The sequence below is a fragment of the Trachemys scripta genome, chromosome 8 (genome assembly GCF_013100865.1).
Source record: "Trachemys scripta elegans isolate TJP31775 chromosome 8, CAS_Tse_1.0, whole genome shotgun sequence".
In the NCBI taxonomy this organism is placed as follows: Eukaryota; Metazoa; Chordata; order Testudines; family Emydidae; genus Trachemys; species Trachemys scripta.
In genome coordinates, this window is record NC_048305.1 from 6,828,383 (window position 1) to 6,846,866 (window position 18,484).

At 47.2% G+C, this 18,484-nt stretch overlaps 1 protein-coding gene across 1 annotated transcript in view; it reads left to right on the top strand.

The window, feature by feature from the left end:
• Positions 1–17,790, top strand: part of CSF1R (colony stimulating factor 1 receptor) — a 29,984-nt gene extending 12,194 nt beyond the window's left edge. Inside the window, exons 7-21 of the mRNA XM_034778121.1 lie at positions 1,209–1,324; positions 2,393–2,513; positions 3,303–3,493; positions 5,357–5,469; positions 8,564–8,690; positions 9,291–9,395; positions 9,793–9,903; positions 10,472–10,634; positions 11,485–11,576; positions 11,732–11,838; positions 12,984–13,106; positions 13,629–13,740; positions 14,095–14,194; positions 15,061–15,166; positions 16,215–17,790. Coding sequence (XP_034634012.1) covers positions 1,209–1,324; positions 2,393–2,513; positions 3,303–3,493; positions 5,357–5,469; positions 8,564–8,690; positions 9,291–9,395; positions 9,793–9,903; positions 10,472–10,634; positions 11,485–11,576; positions 11,732–11,838; positions 12,984–13,106; positions 13,629–13,740; positions 14,095–14,194; positions 15,061–15,166; positions 16,215–16,349 — 1,822 coding nt within the window. The 3' untranslated portion in view covers positions 16,350–17,790. The remainder of the gene's footprint in view (positions 1–1,208; positions 1,325–2,392; positions 2,514–3,302; positions 3,494–5,356; positions 5,470–8,563; positions 8,691–9,290; positions 9,396–9,792; positions 9,904–10,471; positions 10,635–11,484; positions 11,577–11,731; positions 11,839–12,983; positions 13,107–13,628; positions 13,741–14,094; positions 14,195–15,060; positions 15,167–16,214) is intronic.
• The last annotated feature ends 694 nt before the right edge of the window (positions 17,791–18,484 follow it).

Here is an 18,484-nt window from a genome sequence, read left to right on the forward strand (position 1 = left end):
GGGCAAGTTAAGTAATCAGGGAAACGTCCATCTTTTCAAAATCTGTGTGGCTGGCCATTCCCGGTCCTTCTCAGTTACAAACTGGAGACTGACTCTCCTCAGTTTCTGAGTTCTCTCTCCCACTGGGGAGGGTGTACTGTAACCTCTCTGGAGTTGCTCTCTTCCAACACACTGTTTTACCACTTTGTTGAGTCAGCACTGTAGATAGCAAGGGAAATAGGGGAACATCACATGGGAGGCAAGCTGCTCACTTCATCTCCTGTTCCAGCCAGGGGGATGGTAAGAAGATATTGTTGTGGAGTGTGTCCCCGACTTCTCCCCACACACATAGGGATTATAATAATGACTCAATCAAGTCATGTTTGCAAGGCACTTTAAGATCCTCAGCTGAAGGTGCTACTATAAAAGTGTCTTGCAAACTTAATTTGATTGAGTCCAGAGAAGCGGTCATATTATAATCTCCATTTCACAGATAGAGAACCTCTTGCCGAGAGGCTAAATGACTTGCTCATGGTCACAGAGAAAATCAGTGGCACAGCTAGGAACGGAGCCAGAGTCCGAACTTCCAATCTTTTGCTTTAGCCACTGGACTTTAACCTGTCTGGGTTGGCAATCTGGAAGTGCCAATGATATTACATGGCAGCTGTTTCCCAGTTCCTGGTGCCTTTCATGTCACTATTTCCATCACAAGATGCATTCGAGGTCAGTGGAAGCTGCATGTGCTTAGCCCCTTTGAAAATCAGGCCTAAGATGTGCTGGAGAGGGGAAAGTGTTCATAGCACGCCAAGGCCGGCACAGCACAGGAGCAGGTGTGGGTCAAGCTGGGTCAAGGCAGGGACAGAAGCTCCTGTGGCTATGATGCTGAGATCCCTCTTGCCTGTCTCTAGAGCCCAGCCGGCTGAAGATCGAAGTCTCCATAGCACTCTCCAAACAGAACAGAGAGTAACGCTGCTGTCCTGGCCGAAATCCTCGCTCTCAGAAGAACAGGGCTCGTGTCCAAGGGGAAGATTTTCATTGCCTTTCACAGGGGGTGAAGCAGCTGGCTGCCGTTGGCGTCACTGAAAGGCTGGGTGTGGATTATTGCTAGGAACGCACTGGCGGCTGCAAATGTGTATGCAGTGATTGCACCAGCACTGCGCAGCATTGAGAGACCTGATTGGTTTTGTAATATGCAGCTTCCTTCAGTTACTTTTATTCTCTCGGGCCAGGTACACCACCACGCTCTCCCTGAACCGGCTGAAAGAAGATGAAAGGGGACTGTATACATTCTACGCTGCGAATGATGCGGCCAATGCATCCGTGACCTTCAGCATCTCCCTGAAATGTAAGTGCCCTGCTCTGTGCCGCTTCTGTCGTGCCGCCAAATCTGCGACACAGCAGATGGGAACCACACAGCAGCCAACAGGCTAGTGGATAGCAAGGGGATGAGCGGAGATGGTTCTTGCTTTTCCTGCCAGCAAACAAGGAGCTTACAGAATTAGTTCCAGGAAGGCAGCTGTCACCGGAACAATCAAAGCAGCCACCGAGAACACCAAAGCTGCTAAATGCTGCCTCACTTACGCCCGTGGGGTGGTGCACTCGGGAGGGTGATGGTAACAATTGCCAGAGTGGCCCTTTCACAGTAATCATGGTGCTTTTCAACCCCAGCTCTCCAAGCCCTTTCCAGTGGTGGGTCATTTGTCCCTGTGTTACAGCCAGACGTTCCAAGGTACAGGGACTGTAACCTGGCAGAGTCGGCATATAGGGAAGATGTTAAGCTTCTTACTGTATTGTATTTGGTGGATTATCCGCAAGTAAATGATGACAAATATATCATTGTATATTCACATTAAATACCAGGACTCACGGTATAGATCTTCCTACATTCATTACTGTATTCAAACTACAGCATTGTTACAAATTCCAGCTTAGCAGAGGGGAATTGATCCAATGGCACTGCAGGGTGTCTGGCTATGCAGCGTTGTTGTAGCTGTGCTGGTCCCAGGGTATTCGAGAGACAAAGGAGGTGAGGTAATATATTTTATTGGGCCAACTTCTGCTGGTGAGAGAGACAAGCTTTCAAGCTTACACCTGAAGAAGCGCTCTGTGCGGCTGGAAAGCTTCTCTCTCTCACCAGGAGAAGTTGGTCCAGTAAAAGATATTAGCTCACTGATCTTGTTCTCTGGATAGACAGATTACCAAGATACAGCACGGGGAAGGGGCAGTGCGGAACCTGGATCCCGAAGACCAGCCCAAGAGACCAAAGGGAGCTATTACTGTACCCGCTTCCCCCAAACACATAGCACTGCCTCTGTCATTTTGACACTGCACATAAATAAGTGGGATTGAAATGTAGAGAGAGCTGTGTTCATATGACTTCCACACCTAACACTCCTTTGCATTCCCTATTCAGTCCCGCCTGAGGTCCATCATGTCGGGATGGTATTCAATGACTCCACGAGCCTTCACTGTGTAGCCAGTGGTTACCCTGCTCCACATATTGAGTGGTATCAGTGCCCCGGGCATGCAGACAGGTGAGAAACATCAGAGAGGGCTGGGGAGCCTTCCACTGTGCAATGCACCCAATCGCAATGCCAGGGCTCGCCGCTGCCTTCCCTGCCTCTGCAGTAGGAATCCGAGATTCCCCATAGATGTCATCTGCATTTGCTAAACTGCTCAGCACAGACTTGCAAAAGATACATGACAATATATCGGAGTTCTGTCCAATATATCAACAACAGAGAATTCTTCTGCTATTTAAAATAGATGTTTATAGATTTTGGCGTCTGTTTTGGGGGTGGCTTTCCAACCCCAGAAGGTGACGGGTTCCGGTTCATCATACCAGTGTCTAGAATACACACTAAAATATGCTTGCTGAGGGGGAGACCTGCTTGATGTGCTGTTGCCCCCAAATTCAGCCCTGGTGCATTATTTGGGAAGGGTTGTAAATGAGGAGCCATTCCCCAGTCATGAAGCTGCTAGGGAAGGAGATCGTTGGCACAATCAAGCAGATGCAGCACATGCAGAGAGCAGGAGCTGGGGCCAGTTTTTCCATTCACGTACGGGGCCCTGCTTTGCTGACCATCTCTATCACCTGAATGCAGGGGGCAAGGGAGCAGTGCGGTGCCACCACTGAATTACTTCCTTAGGCAGGTCTATTCTCTCTGAAGTTGGAGGGGCAACATGGAGCATTATGACCCCAGACCTCTTGTCTAGCCATTTGGGTCCACCTAGCCCTCTGCGATGAGGTAGCAATAGATTCCATTTGTAGTCAGGCATGTTCCATGGAAATGTTTTCTCTCCCCTGCTTGGTGTTTCTGCAGATCTGACCAGGGAAGAACACTGATTCGGAATGACACCAGCCCAGGGGTCATAAGCAAATTGCCCTTTGGAAAGGTGAAAGTAGAGAGCATCCTTCAAATTAAGGAGTTTGAGTACAATGTTACCTTTTGCTGCTGGGCCATTAACAGCGAGGGGAATGACTCACAGATACATAGCCGTGTCCCTTTTACAGGTGAGATAAATCAGAGCATTTATTATTTATAGATCATTAATCAATTTAATCCAGGCCTCAATTAAAGATGGCTACTGGCCATTGGGGATCCAGTCCTTCCTGTACATGCACTCCAAATGCCCCACTAACTGCTCTCGTTGAGTTCCTCAAGTGGGCAATCAGATCAATCCTAACTTGAAGGGATTAAGTATGTCTCTTCCGCCCCGTCCCTGATAACATACTGCTAAGGAGGACTTCAGTTTTCATTGCTTGCATCCGTGAGGACATCATTGGTGACCTGGAGAATTTGGGTTTGAATCCTCTGGAGGTTGGAGGGGACGATGGCTAAATTTTTAGTGCAGTGCCAGGGGTTTTAGCCACACAACTCCTTAGAACATCCATAGGAGATGCATGACTAATTCCTGAAATTACACCCAAAATAGCATACCTGTCAGCATAAATTCAAACCTAATGAAATCAAGAAGAAAATGTCATCGTCTTGGATCGCCTGGCCTTCTCTTGGTCCTAAGTGGGGAAAAGACACGTCTTCGAGTTTAATCTAATCCATTCATACTGGCATTTCCAAATACATCTGCTGCCTTGGGGGAAATTTCATTTCCGGCCCCATAGTATTGTAGGTATGTTGGTAAATCCTGGATTTCTAAGGGTAGGTCTTCCTGCACTGCATGTTGTTCTCCTGACCCTGTGAAATCTGGGAGAGAAGGTAATGCACTAGTATAATTATCCCCTACATAAGGTACTATCATATGGAGACCCAGAGATTTCAATTCAAGACTTTTATTACTACAAACATTGGCTACTCACTTAGCTAAGCAAGCAACACCAAGGACAAAAGAAACTGTTATATCGGCACATCAAATTCCAGGAGAGGGCATCTACACACACACAGCTCAGACCGAAAATGTGCCAAACCACTCATTTTCACGCTCAAAGCCGTACCATGTTTCTCAGATATTTATATGGATTTGCTAACTTAATCCAGAGTGAACCTTCACTTTGCAGGCTGCTGAGCAGAGCTTTAACCTGTGGAGATGACAGTGAAACGTCCCATCTTAGACATCCCCCCAAATGGCCGTTGTTCAGCAGAAGAACCTGCTTTTAGTTGTTCCATTTATAAGTAAAATACTGACAAAGATCAAATGCATAATAGCCGCCTGCTTCCGACCACAGTGAGAATTTTTTGTCCACCCCTTAGTGCATATGAACCATGTTAGCACTGGGGTAGAGTCACACAACAAGATGCTTGAGATGTAGATGATAAGGTGGAGGTTAGTTATATTTCCTGGGTTTATAAGGACAGTTGGTTCTACTAGGACTGTATGACAGTCCTGTTCCTCCGCTAGTGCTTACCGTAACACCAGGGACATGCATCTGCTGGTGCTGATATCCCACATGCAGGCTAGGACAGAGGTATATGTGAATGGAAGCACTAGACGACATTCTGTATGGAACAGGCCCTGGGCAGATGGACTAACAGGCTCCTTTTATTGTTAATCATTCTGGGTCAAATCCTGAGGTCTTTACTCCAAAGGATTTTACTCTGTCCTTATTCTGGCACATTCTCACTGAATATGGGTCTCGGGAGCTGTCCAGGTATTATGAAGGGCTGGCTGGTTTTTGTTATTCGTCCCTGTTTCTATTATATACTTTGTAGTACAATATCTCTTATCTTGAAAAATTAAGACCTCCCTCCCCTGATGCCTTTGGGGGCAACACATCAGCTCTGGGGCCACCCCCGTGTAATTATGTACAGGGGGTTTCTAGAGCAAATCGTTGGTTGGGTAAAATGCTAGCGTGGATGACGGTCTAGTGAAATAACCATCTGAACGGCTGGTTCTCACCGTCTTTCCTTTGTTTCTCTAGAAAGAACCCAGATGCGCCAACATGAGCTCTTCAACCCCATTCTCTCCACCTCTGTGGGAATATTGGTCTTGCTTCTCCTGCTGCTCTTCTTCCTGCTCTACAAATATAATCAGGTCAGACTCTGATTCCTGTTCTCTGGAGAGAGAGGACTGTCAGGCATGTATAAATGTCCGTATACACAGCACTGCCCCTACCCAGCGATGCAGCCAGTGAGTTCGCCACAATGGCCCAGATCCTCAAAAGCATTTAGGCGCCTCTAACTTCCACGCCAATCCATGGAAGGTAAGAGCCCGAGGATCTGGGCCAATGAGTTGACATCTCACTGAAGCTCCATTGGTTCTTAGCTGGGATACTGTAAGAGCTGGGAATGATCCCCAGTCCCTGAGCCCCCTGCTCTTCCCCAAGGCTCTGGGCTCTGGCGTGAGGGCGATGGAAAAGGGAATTGAGGGCTCGTCTTCTATTTGACGCTATTTGCATCTATTCATTTGGAGGGGGGAAAATAAGCTGGGCTGCTCCTGCCCCTGCCTGGGGGATAAAGCGAAGGGGGAGAGTACAAGAAGTGTCCCCCACAATCATTTGCACCCACGCTGGGCACACTCTCAGTAGGGAGCATTAGCCCTGGACCTGGCAACGCCAGTGGCCGTATCAGCCTGCTGGAAGGGGGCAAGGTGAGGATGGGGCTATAGAGGAGCACAGCAGGCAAGGTCAGGCTATGCCCACTTCAAGGGAGGCAGAGCTGCCCTTCTGATGCACACTGATCTAGAACCCCAGGAGGACTTCTAACTCTGTGCCTGCCTCAAGGCCCCTCTCCCACCACAAGAACATGGCCTAAACTGACCGCGCATTAGTCACTCAATACCAGTGGAAGGCTGATGCAAACCCCCCAAAGCCCAGCCACTCATCGTACAGGCTCTTGCTCCCCAAGTGACTCATCCCAGTGTCACTGGCTCACAAAACTGTGCAAGATGTTACTCAGAGCACAGGGCAAAGGTGCTAGCTGCTGCGTCTCTGAACTGGCCCATGTGAACTGTAAGAGTATTTCGCATGGGTCAGCTGAAACATGCAGTCAACTGAGGCAAAACTTTGCTTTTTCAACCAGAGGTTTGCAATGTTTTGCCTCAGTTTCCCCTACTCCCCACTAAACAGAAAGCTGTTTCCACAGTGAAAGTGGATGGTGGGAATGCTAACACTCAGTTGTCTCTAGTGAGACTTGTCTACTGTCTTCACACAGGAACTGCCCCCGTTTTGCCTAATAGAGCTGTCTCTTGCTTTGGGGAAATCAGTGATAGGATTTTGGCAATAAACCACAAATTGTCCGTCCTTGCAAAACTGCTGAAAACAGGATTTCTTTTCCCGTCAGAGTCGACGGGTTTTTGTTTGTTTGTTTTTCCCCACAGCTCTTGTTACATGCCCTGCTGCATGTGTTTCAGCAAGTGAGCATAAGGGAACTTTATCCTCAGTTGTTGAACTCCTGTTTCTTGTCTGTTTAAGCTGATAATTAGCATGTAATAGCTTACAAAATGAGGAAAAGCTGTCTTCGGTTCTGAGAAATCTCCGTCCCAGGCAGAGTAACTGAGACCTCAGCTCTGGATTCTACCATCACTGGAAGGAACAAGCCCTCAGCCACCGATATGGAGAGAGAGGCCAGTGGGGACCTGAGTGCAAGCACAGCACCGTTGATGCTGGGAATTTAGGAGGGCCTTGGAACACACAGAGAAACAGGAGGTGCTTCTTTAAGGATGCATCATGGCTGGGTTTCTTAATCCACCGTGGATCCCTGCAGCCTGAGACAATTCATGGGGAAAAAAATCAGCAATGCTCCCCCTGCATGTGCGGTCTACAGTGACCCAAACCCAGGTGCACACCTTTGATGCAATGTAGGACCTACCCTAATTGCAGCAGTTTCTGGGGACTTGGACCTGCTGCCTTCTTCTATCCTTGGACAGACCTTTGTGGATGCAGGTGTTTAATCCTTAGACCTTGGATCAGGAAGAAGGGAAAACTGCTCAGCCAGGAAACACAGAGATCTTGCACTAGGTGGTGTCCATCTACCTCAGGTTTTCTCCCTTTCATGCCGGTGGCCCACCCAGCTCTCTAACCATCCACACGGGTGACTCACCTTTGTCTGCAGCTACCCAGCAGCAGCAGGAGGAGGAAGAAGCGGTGGAGGAGGAAAAATTTCCACATCCAGGAGCTTGGCCGCAAAGTGAATCATCGCATTGAGCCAGCACGCTCCACTCCTTCTGCCAGTGGACAAAGACAAGACCTAGGCCCTGCTGTGCAGACAGAGGAGATGTCTCATGGGGGTGGGCAGCACAGATCACTCTAATGCCAAACTGTTTCACTTCCTCTTTTTCCTTACATCAGTCTGGTCTCTCCCATCCTTCTGACGTGATAGTGACAGCAACCGTTTCAAGCTGATGGCTGCTTCTGTCCACCGCCGAGAGCAGCTTGCCCTCCCCTTCCCTGCCTGTTTACTTCTGCTGGAATCAGACACAGGCAGAAGAGGAGAAATGCTAAGTTCTATTTCTCGGTTTTAAAAGGAACAAAACACATGGCAGTGCTGTGCTCAGCGAAATGGAGTCAGAGCACAAGGCGGTGCTGGTTCAGGAATGCAATGGGGAGGAAGGGAGGCCCCTTTAGGAGATTTCCACTGAAACAAAAGCACCTGCTATGCTGACATCTGCTGCCCACTCAAACCATCTAGAGAAGTGCTTCCTCCATTTGTGGGACACACCAGCTGTTCTAGCACCATGTTCCCAGATGCTCTAGCCTGCTTGCTCAGAGAACGAAAAGAGACCGACAGTTTAGAACACTGCAGGCCCCCTTGCTGCTACTTGAGGAGGAAAATAGGAGTGCCAGCCTAAATGCCGACCTCAGCTGGTGGAATCTGTAGTCCTTAACATTCAACCAAGAACAGGGGGCAATCAGGCTTCACGACCAGCCAGAAGGACCCATGATGTAGGTCATAATGCTTAGAATCAGCTTGTCAGCTTTCTTTCCATGCACCCCACATTCAAAAGCAAGAAGCCCTAGCTGGTATAAAAATAGGACTCTCCACAAAATCTATGGAGCTACGTGAGGAGAGCGTGATGCCCCAGGGAATGTGGTGGGGATTTAAAGTCATTGTGATAAGCTGCATTAGTTTTACAGAGCCTTGTAGAGCAGGAGAAGGAATCTTGATTAATCAGATTCTCTTCTTTACAGAAACCAAAATACCAGGTGCGGTGGAAGATCATTGAGGCCTGCGAAGGGAATAACTACATCTTTATTGACCCCACCCAATTGCCTTACAATGAGAAATGGGAATTCCCCAGGAACAACCTGCAGTTTGGTGAGAAACATTCAGAGCTTCTCTACTGTTGGTCAGCGATTCAACTCACAGATCCAGATTCTCTGATGTGCAAAGCTAAAAGGACGCTGACGATGTCCAAACCCTTGCGTTCTCTTGCGTACAGGATTAGAACAATACAATACAATATTGCCCCCATCCAAATGCTCACGTCCTCTTGCATGCAGAACTACAAACAACATGATCCTGCCCTTTCTGCAGCCTTCCACGTGCTCTCACATACAGAGCTAGGGTGATATGATTCTGCCCCGACCTGTCACATGCAGGCTCACACATTCAGAATGAGATCACCCTCTCCAGACTTTTTCTGACATGTAGAGCTAGATTGATTCCATGTCTGGACATTCACTTCCTTACAACTCTGCCTTCACTCCCAGTGAATGCCCCACACATGTGGGCAGAGCTCCATGTCACTCGTGGATTCCATATTGCTCGCATGTTCTGCATCTTGCCAGGGTTCTGCTGCTGACATGTCACTAGGCCGTCCGGAGGGTCTGTTCAAAGCAGTTCTTTTGAAAATCACCATCACTGGGTTGTTGTTGTTTGGTTGTTTGGTTCTTCTAAGCACATTTATTTTTGTAGGAAAGACCCTGGGAGCAGGAGCCTTTGGAAAAGTGGTAGAAGCCACTGCTTTCGGGCTGGGGAAGGAAGACACTGTCCTCAAAGTGGCTGTGAAGATGCTCAAATGTAAGTCAAGAGCAGACTGCAGAGCAAGACACACTGAAAACACAAACACATGTCCATAGAATTTGGGATGTGCTTGTTGCACTGGTTGCCAATAATGGATTAAAATGCATGTTTTTTAGGCACCAGTTGTGGCAAGGCAGCCATAGCTGTCCTGGGCAGATATATATCCAGGCAAAGGAAGCATGTTTGTCATCTTCTCATGCCTCAGCTCTTTCCTCCTCTCTCCCTCCCCATTTTTCCACTGTTTTCCTCTCTCTCATTTTTCCCTTTTTCATCCCCTTTCCTGCCTCCCCCAGTTCTCTCTCGTCCTTTCTTTTCTCCTTCCCCGCCCCCTCTTCTCTCTTTCTGTCCCTACTCCATGTCAGACTTGAGGTAATCTTTTCCAATTTCATTCCAGCAACAGCCCACACAGATGAACAGGAGGCCCTTATGTCTGAGCTGAAAATCATGAGTCACTTGGGCCACCATGAGAACATTGTTAACCTGCTGGGAGCCTGTACTTATGGAGGTAGGCTGAGATGGCACCATTCCCTCTAAGAGCCTCAGTAGACATCCTTCTGAATTCTGTTTTCAGTGACACCTCCACCCCCAGGGGAACACTAGGGCCTTTTACACACTTCTTAAGTTGCTGACTCCTCCCAAGGAGATGGTCTACTTAGATGATCATAATGGTCCCTTCTGGCCTTAAATCTATGAACTTTCCTGGGGAGGCTTTCCATGCTTATTTCTTCTTCAGGAAGCTCCCTAAGGGATGTGTAAACCAATCTGCCTGCCTGGGCTAGCAGAGCTGCATATCCCGTTGCCTAGCCAAGCTCCAAGAATTAGGGACCATTAGCATGGAGACCTATATCTGACCGAAGCTGCAGTCTCAAGATTATCTAACTTATTAGAATCTACCATTTTCACTAGAGATGGAGACTCACACCAAACCTACGTATGTACTCATGCGCCTATTCACCCCCACTCATCCAAGCATGCCATTCTAAAGAGGAAACCAGGCCTCCAGGAGAGAGAGAGAGAGAGAGAAAGGGTGCAATGAAGTCACCTCTTGGTGATCACCACTTCCTATTTTTTAGGCCCAATTCTGGTTATCACTGAATACTGTCGCTATGGAGACCTGCTGAATTTCCTGCGGAAGAATGCGGAGTCCATAATCATCCAGGACTCAAGCCTGGACTCCTCTCTGGATAGCACAGCCGATTACAAAAACATCTATCTGGAGAAGAAGTATGTCCGAAGGTAAGACTCAGGACTGGAGATTGTACATGCAAGCACTGGCATAAATTGCCTAGGGAGACTGTGGAATCTCCATCATTGGAGATTTTTAAGAGAAGGTTAGACAAACACCTGTCAGGGATGGTCTAGATAATACTTAGTCTTGCCTTGAGTGCAGGGGACTGGACTAGAAAACCTCTTGAGGTCCCTTCCAGTCCTATGATTTTATGCAGAATTCCAATGCCTGACAGCAGGAGGCAATGGGAAGGTTTTATTGGCATGAAGTTGGGAGGTCATGGTACTCACATGTAGAAATATTTCACTAAATATATATATATATATATATAGGTAATTTTTTTAAATCCTCTGTAAAGTCAGAATGCACCTCGCCAGGCCTAGGCATGGAAAATTGTGACTGGCACATTTCAGAAACCTCTGAAAATTACCTACAACGTTTTCCACACAAATGTGATTTTATGCTTCTTATCCATTCTCCCCCCTCGCACTCTCCATCTCGGCTACTGAGTCAAAACTATTCCATTGTTTGCAACTGGTGTCATGTCTCAGAATGAGATCTGGCCAGTCACACTGATCCAGGAAATACCTTTTACAGAAGGAAAAGTGCATTTCTCGAAAGGGTAGTTACAATCTATTTCTTTGCTGAATGCTCCCACGCACAATCTAATTAGCATGGCGTATATAGATCATTATTCACTTTTGCTCTGCAGTTCAGCTTTTAAAATACGCCAAACCTCACAGGTAACTTGGAAGGGTTTTCTCTGCCCAGCACCCTGGGGTCAAAGGATGAAAAGACCGATATAGCCCTGATTGTTTTTAACAACTTGTCCCCTCTCTGTTGTTCTCTCTGGTTCAGTGATAGTGGGTTTGCAAGCCAGTGTTTGGAGACCTATGTTGAAATGAGACCTGTGCCGTCAGACTCCATGCCAGCAGGGGATAAGTTACAAGGTACGGTTTCCATCTTCCATTGGGCTCTGCATTCTGATAGGCATACTGCTTGTATCAGTCCCCATTGTGGGCCAGGATCCAGTGAACTCAGCACTTACATCGCCTGCCAGAAGACAGTTCTTGGGTTAACCGTAAAGAGCTCTTCTCTGTTCCAGGCAAGAACCCAGAGGAAGAACAGGATACTCGGCCCCTGGAGCTCTATGACCTGTTGCAGTTCTCCAATCAGGTGGCCCAGGGAATGGCCTTCCTTGCCTCAAAGAACGTAAGTGGCAAAGCGGACGGTGGCCCAAGGGCTGCCCACCAGGCTAATTAAGAAACACACTGTTAGCCTATAGCATAAAGCGTCTGAGGGACAAAACATCATCAGCCTTGTGAACTGGGGTGGAACCTCTGTCCTTGAGCCTTCTGAGTAAACTGCTGCTGTGGATACATGCCCCTTCCATCTTGGGCAAGGGGGCTAGCAAAGAGGCCTCTAGTATTCAACTTCCACTTCTTTGGGACGCAGGATAATGGGTCTTCCTTGCTGATGTGGCCTCACCCAGTAGCCGGTTCAGATTTCATTCCATAATCCTGCCTGTATTTCATGGAGAGTGACAACTGAATTTTGTGTGTGTGTTGTGTGCCATTTTCACAGCTCTTCCACTCGGCTTTTACATTAGGTCAAGACTTAGGCTCTGCACTGTCCTGCACTTATAGCCTTTTTTTCCAGGAAAAAGGAACAGAAAGTGACAGTTGAGATTTCTGCCTGAACCTGGTTATATATATATTTTAAGAAAGAGTAAATGTACTGACTGTTCTCCATTGACACGGTCTGCAAGGACCCCGTCCATCTGAGACTCCATCAACACGGCACCCGAGTGCAGGGCCGAGTGATTCCAGGATATAGTATGAAGTGTTTCAGAAGTGAAGCGGAGTGAACTGGGTTCAAAAAAGAATTTAAATAGGTTCATGGAGGAGAGGTCCATCAATGGCTATTAGTCAAGATAGTCAGGGATGTAACCCCATGCTCCGGGTAACCCTAAACTGCTAACTTCCAGGAGCCAGCAAGAGAAGACGGGTGGATCTCTCCAAATTGCTTTGTTCTGTACACTCCCCCTGAAGCTCTGGTACTGGTCGGTGTCAGACACAGGATACTGGACTAGATGGACCATTGGTCTGATTCCATATGGCAGTTCTTACGTTAATAATAAATTGTAGGAAGGGGCACATATAAAATGAGAGAGAGCACCTGAAATTGTAATTGCTGATATCTAGTATTTTCAAAGGGCTTCATGAATTCACCTGCCCCCCAACTGTTGAGTGGGCAATTACCTTCTCAGAGGGAAGAAAGGCAGAGGTTTTGAGAGTGTTCCATCACTGAAGCGAGATAATTTATTTGGATGTTGTTTTGCCGTCTGTTCTGTCCAGTGCATCCACCGGGACTTGGCAGCAAGGAATGTGCTAGTGACCCACGGACGAGTAGCCAAAATCTGTGACTTTGGGCTGGCGAGGGACATCATGAATGATTCAAACTATGTTGTCAAAGGCAATGTAAGTAACTGTGAGCATTAGCTGAGGTGAGGTGTACGGCAGGGATTCTCAAACTTCATTGCACCGCGACCCTCTGCTGACCACAAAAATTACTACATGACCCAAGGGGGGGGGGGGGCAAAGCCAGAGCCCACCTGAGTCCCACAGCCCAAAATGGGAGGGCCAAAGCCCCACTGCCCTGTGTAGGGGGTGAACTGAAACCCAAGGGCTTCAGACCCAGGCAGGGGGCCTGCAACCCAACCTAAGCTCTGCCACCCAGGGCTGAAGCCTGAGGGCTTCAGCCCCAGGTGGTGGGGCTTGGGCTTCAGCCCTGGGCCCCAGCAAGTCTAAGCCAGACCTGGCAACCCCACTAAAACAGGGTCATGACCCACTTTGGGTTCCCAACCCACAGTTTGAGAACCACTAGTGTAGGGTGTTTAAGGCGGGGAGGACGTGGTTAAGGACAGACGGGAAGAGAACAGGACTAGAATTGTAGTGCAAGTGGGCAAGTTGCCCCCTGAGTGGAACGTTTTGTCCTTGCAGGCCCGTCTGCCGGTGAAGTGGATGGCCCCAGAGAGTATCTTTGACTGCATATACACTGTGCAAAGTGATGTGTGGTCCTACGGCATCCTCCTCTGGGAGATCTTCTCGCTGGGTAAGGAAGGGTCCTTCAGAGTTCTCTTTATATATCAACCTCCATCACTTACCCAGACAAATGTCTTTAGGCAATAAGTAGAAATTGGGGAAGGGCCGATTGAGAAACTGGGCTGTGGGAGGTAGGGTGCAAAGCAACTTCTTTAACACCAGCTGTACAAATTACTCATCCTTGTCAGTGTCTGTTACCATCAGCAACCTGCCACAGTAACTGTCCTATTCAGGCACGAGAAACTCAGTCCATGCAAACTCCTGCAGCACCACTCCAAAGCATGTTGCTTATTGAGCTTGACTGCAAGATCTCTCGTTATCACGTCTGCTCTAAACCACAGCTTGTTTTCTGTTGTGGTTGCAGGTAAAAGCCCATACCCTGGCATGCTGGTGAATAGCAAGTTTTACAGCATGGTGAAGCAGGGGTATCAGATGGCCAGACCAGACTTTGCTCCTATGGAAATGTAAGTACAGCCACCCAGAAATGCACTTGCTGCCCCTGGAAATGCCTGGGTAGCAAAGGAAGCAGGCACCACCACTAGTGAAAAAGCTAGCAGTAGGTTATTCAGGGTACTGAGGGCCAATGAACTCTCCTGCTGGAAAGTTAATGATTTGCTTACTAGAGCGCTACAGCTAGACTCAAGCCACAGAGTTTCCATCCTGATTTCAAACAGGACGCAGTTTGGGAGTGTTTGGTCTAGGATTTTGTTGCAGACCCAACTCTGCTTAGAGCCTGTCATTTTGCTGCTTAAGATGGCACATCATGCCAGAGGCAGTAATACCATTGTCTAGGGATATTGCTGCTGGATACACTAGCAGCCAGCGATGGGGCTTTCTGGGAATGGACTATAGTTTCCTTCCAGAAACCACCCATGACATGACACCAGCTTGTAAATATTAAGGAAATGTTTTTTTATCCCAGTGAATCCCCTTAACCCTTGAAGGTAGGAATGGAAACACAAATTCTTGCAGCCAACAGAAAAGAAGCAAGCTATAAACTACAGTCCACACTGGTAAAGCAGGGACTCCCTGAATACATGGCTTCCGTCTCTTTAGGTTTCTAGCAGTAGTCTGTACTTTGCTCTCCTAGCGTTCTCTCTTCCAGCTGAGGAACTCAAAAGCACTTTACCAATATTTATTAATTACTCCTTGCAAGAATGTAGGGGAAGTGCACAGAGAGGGTGAAGAATGGCTCAGGCCAAAAGGTCATACACCCCAGGCATGAAGTGTGTCCATCCTCTTACAGCTCCCTGGGAGAGCCTGGGGCCATGTCAGCCTGCCTATTGCTCAAAGTGAGGCTAACACTTGGTACTGCTGTTTGATGCTGCAGGTATCGCATCATGCAAGCATGTTGGAATCTGCAACCCACCCGGCGGCCTACCTTTGACCAGATATGCCATTTCATTCAAAAGCAACTGGATGCCAACAAGGAACAGGTGAGACCCTTTGGAGACTCAGGTGCAGATAAGTGCGGGGAGAGAAAGGATGTTCCTTTCCATCCGCCAGCAATCTAGGGCCCTGCCTTAGCTGTTGCTTCTCATCTTTTAATAAAAAAAAAAATCATTTTTTTAGTGCTGGTGGAAAGCACAAAAAGGTACGGAAGTGGAGTACAAAGTCCCCCAACTTGCCCTCACATTGGTACATTGGCAGCACTAGTTTTCCGACAGATTCCATTTATTTCAGCACGAGGGACCACTACTAAGTGCTAAGAAAATGGGTAAGCCACCATGCTGATTCAGTTGAGGCTGCCAGTAGCCATGATGTTCTGCGGTGTGGACATGTCTACATCTCCATTCATTTCACACGGGCACCTAGTGGTAGCAACCATACTTTGTCACTCCCAACCTGGAGTGGCATGGAAGCAGTGAGGCAAGAGGTGCCGTACCTCATGAACAGTATCCTGAGCTATCCAAGTGGCCCTGGAGAAAGCACTGATTTGCTCTCCAGGAGGCACCTGAACAGGTTGTTGATCATCAACAGTAGCTCCCCTGCACCTTAAACATGCCACACTCTTGCCTGGCCAGTAGCACCTTGTAAATCAATTAAATACTAAGAAGGCTTAAAAAAAAAACACATCACTTAGTACTGTGCCTAGTTGGAGATGCACAAGAACTTGTGCTCTAGTTGGCAAAGCAGAGAGGCTATGACAAGTTACAGTCGTACCATAGAAGATGCAGTATCAACAGCACATACCGTATTAACCGATTATGTGGGGGGAGCTTGCAGTCTAGTTTGTACCTTACCCACCAGGACAGTGCCCAGCTCCTGTGCATTCAATCCCTATTGAAATCAAAGGCAATTCCGTATCTCCCCCCAAAAGGTAAGAAAATCCACCAATGTAAATCTACGCAAAAATGATGAGTCTCCTGGGTGTGGAAGCAGCAGCAGCATTTCCATTTTGGCAAGTGATACGGAGAACTAGGCCACAGCTGGGTTTAAGTAAACTCAAGGGACTGAAATCTATTTGCCTTTTCTTACTTTAAGGACTATACAAACCTCCCCAGTAGCTCGGAGGAAGACAGCGTGTGCGAGCCCTCTGGCTGCTGCGAAGAGTCCTGTGACCAAGCAGATAGCAGCAGTCAGCCTCTTCTGAAGGGCAACAATTACCAGTTCTGTTAATGTGTACGGTCAAAGTTGGATGGATCTTCCCCCATCATCATTGCAAAGGACTTGGTCCCTCTCTTGGCTAGAAGGCAGGTTCCTTGTGCTCAGTGTCTCCTTATCTCTGTGCTTCTGAAGTGTGAAAGAATTACAGAACTCCCCCCTGAAAGGGCATCATTAGAGGAGCTAAGAGCCAAGACTCATGCATGATCCCTACAGTGTTGAAGCATAGCTCAAAGTCACCAGGAATGTTAAACATGATCCATGTATATGAGGAGAGGATCAGATCCCCTTAGAGTCTCTCACCAACCCTGGTGACATACAGGCCCATTGATGCAGTCATCTTGACAAGCAGTTCCTAACTCTGTGCTAGTCAGTTCGTGCTTGGCTGGCTTTTGGCTTGTAAGATGTTTCCAAAGGTCAGTTTTGCAGGCTGGCATGCATCCACCATGTATTGTTCTACACGGATATGTATTGCTGTGCACCTATAATAGAATCCTTGTGTTTCTGTATGTGAGTGGGTGTGCCTGCAGGCACAAGAGCTTCAAAGTAAGCTACTTTAACTCAGACAGCCCTGCCTGTTAATAATGAAACAACCAGCCTTTTTCTTCACTAGTCTCCCTCCCTCTCCTCTGTATATGCACGTTACAGAGTATTAATTATAGCTGAAGAGTTTCTCTAGCATTAAATATGTGGCATACCCCACATCCCAGCTAAGTGAAGATGAGGATTCTGCATCTCATGTCACCCAAACTGCTGCTGACATGACACTCAGCATTACAGATTTTGTTGAGAGGACAGTCCCTTTGAGCCATTACTGCTCCAGAGGGTGAATGTCCCCAAGTGAAATTTAAAGAGAGCAGGGCTGTACTTCATAAGGGGGATTTACATCCCATGCCTATCGAGGAACGAATGGCAGCTTTTTATATTGATCTGGAAACAGCTCAACATTATACACACACTGTAATGTATGTCTGAATTATTGAACAATTAATGTAGCAACTCAGCAACTACTGCCTATACCACAAAACCATGATGGGAATGTTTTAATGTAGATAGTGAGAATGTTATACAAGATCATTTTTTCATAAGCTAGGGCCCTGTGCCCTCACAGGCAGCTTTTCTAAATCTTTCATTTTTACTAATTCTACACAGCAGCCGAGTCTATATTAGTGCAAGATTTCTGGTAAGGGAGTCTCTAACAAATCTATTAGTATGACAGGGTATATACACTGACCTGGCTTAGGCAACTCTTACTGTACAATAGGAGCTATATAATTTGGCCTTTATCAGACTACTACTATTAGTTATTGTGTGGGCCATTTTTAATTCAACATAGGATTAAACCATGTAGTGGGGGTAAAGTTTAAGACAAATTATTCCTTTCCACTAAATACAAGCTAATGCATTTCCACTTAGCATTATAATGACGAAAATAAAATGAACATGATTAACACAGCAATGTCGTTAATATTTTTTTTCCTCTAGATGATCTCATAGGAGTCTCCCCCTCCCTTCCCTTCAGGCGTCAGAGAAAGGGCGAAGCCTCGCCAGTCAGACCCTACTGATTTGCTCTAATAATTATTTAGGTAGCTAACTAACCCCTTCTTTTTTCCAGTTGTTGGAATGTTGACTTGATTACAAGCTGACAAACTTGTAATGGCAAGCTTCTTTTGCTCCGAGGCGCCTATCTGTTATTGGGAGAAGTTAAGTAATGGAAAGAGGAGGGGTGCAACTGCAGGATATTCATGGGTTAAAACACTTTTGGGAAGAAAAGAGACAAGATTATGCCACACACTGGGTAGAATGGATACCTGGCTGAACAGGATAGGTTGGCATATGAAGGGAGAAAGTGCCTCTTTACCTCCGCTGCCTCCTTCAGGATCTGTTCCACACCAATGCACAATTGAAACAGCAAAAAGCTGAAGATGCAAGTGAAATGATTTAAAAAAACCCACATCAACACCGAGGGAGAGGCTTACTGGTGAGATGTCACCTGCTCAATTTCCCTCCTACCAACTTTTTCCATTATCAGCACACTACAAGTAATTGTAGGACTATAAACTTGTATCAGTGCTCCAATGGTAATTCAACCTTTGGGTAACTGAATCAGTGGAGTTACACAAATGAACGAATTGGACCTGTTGTACAGT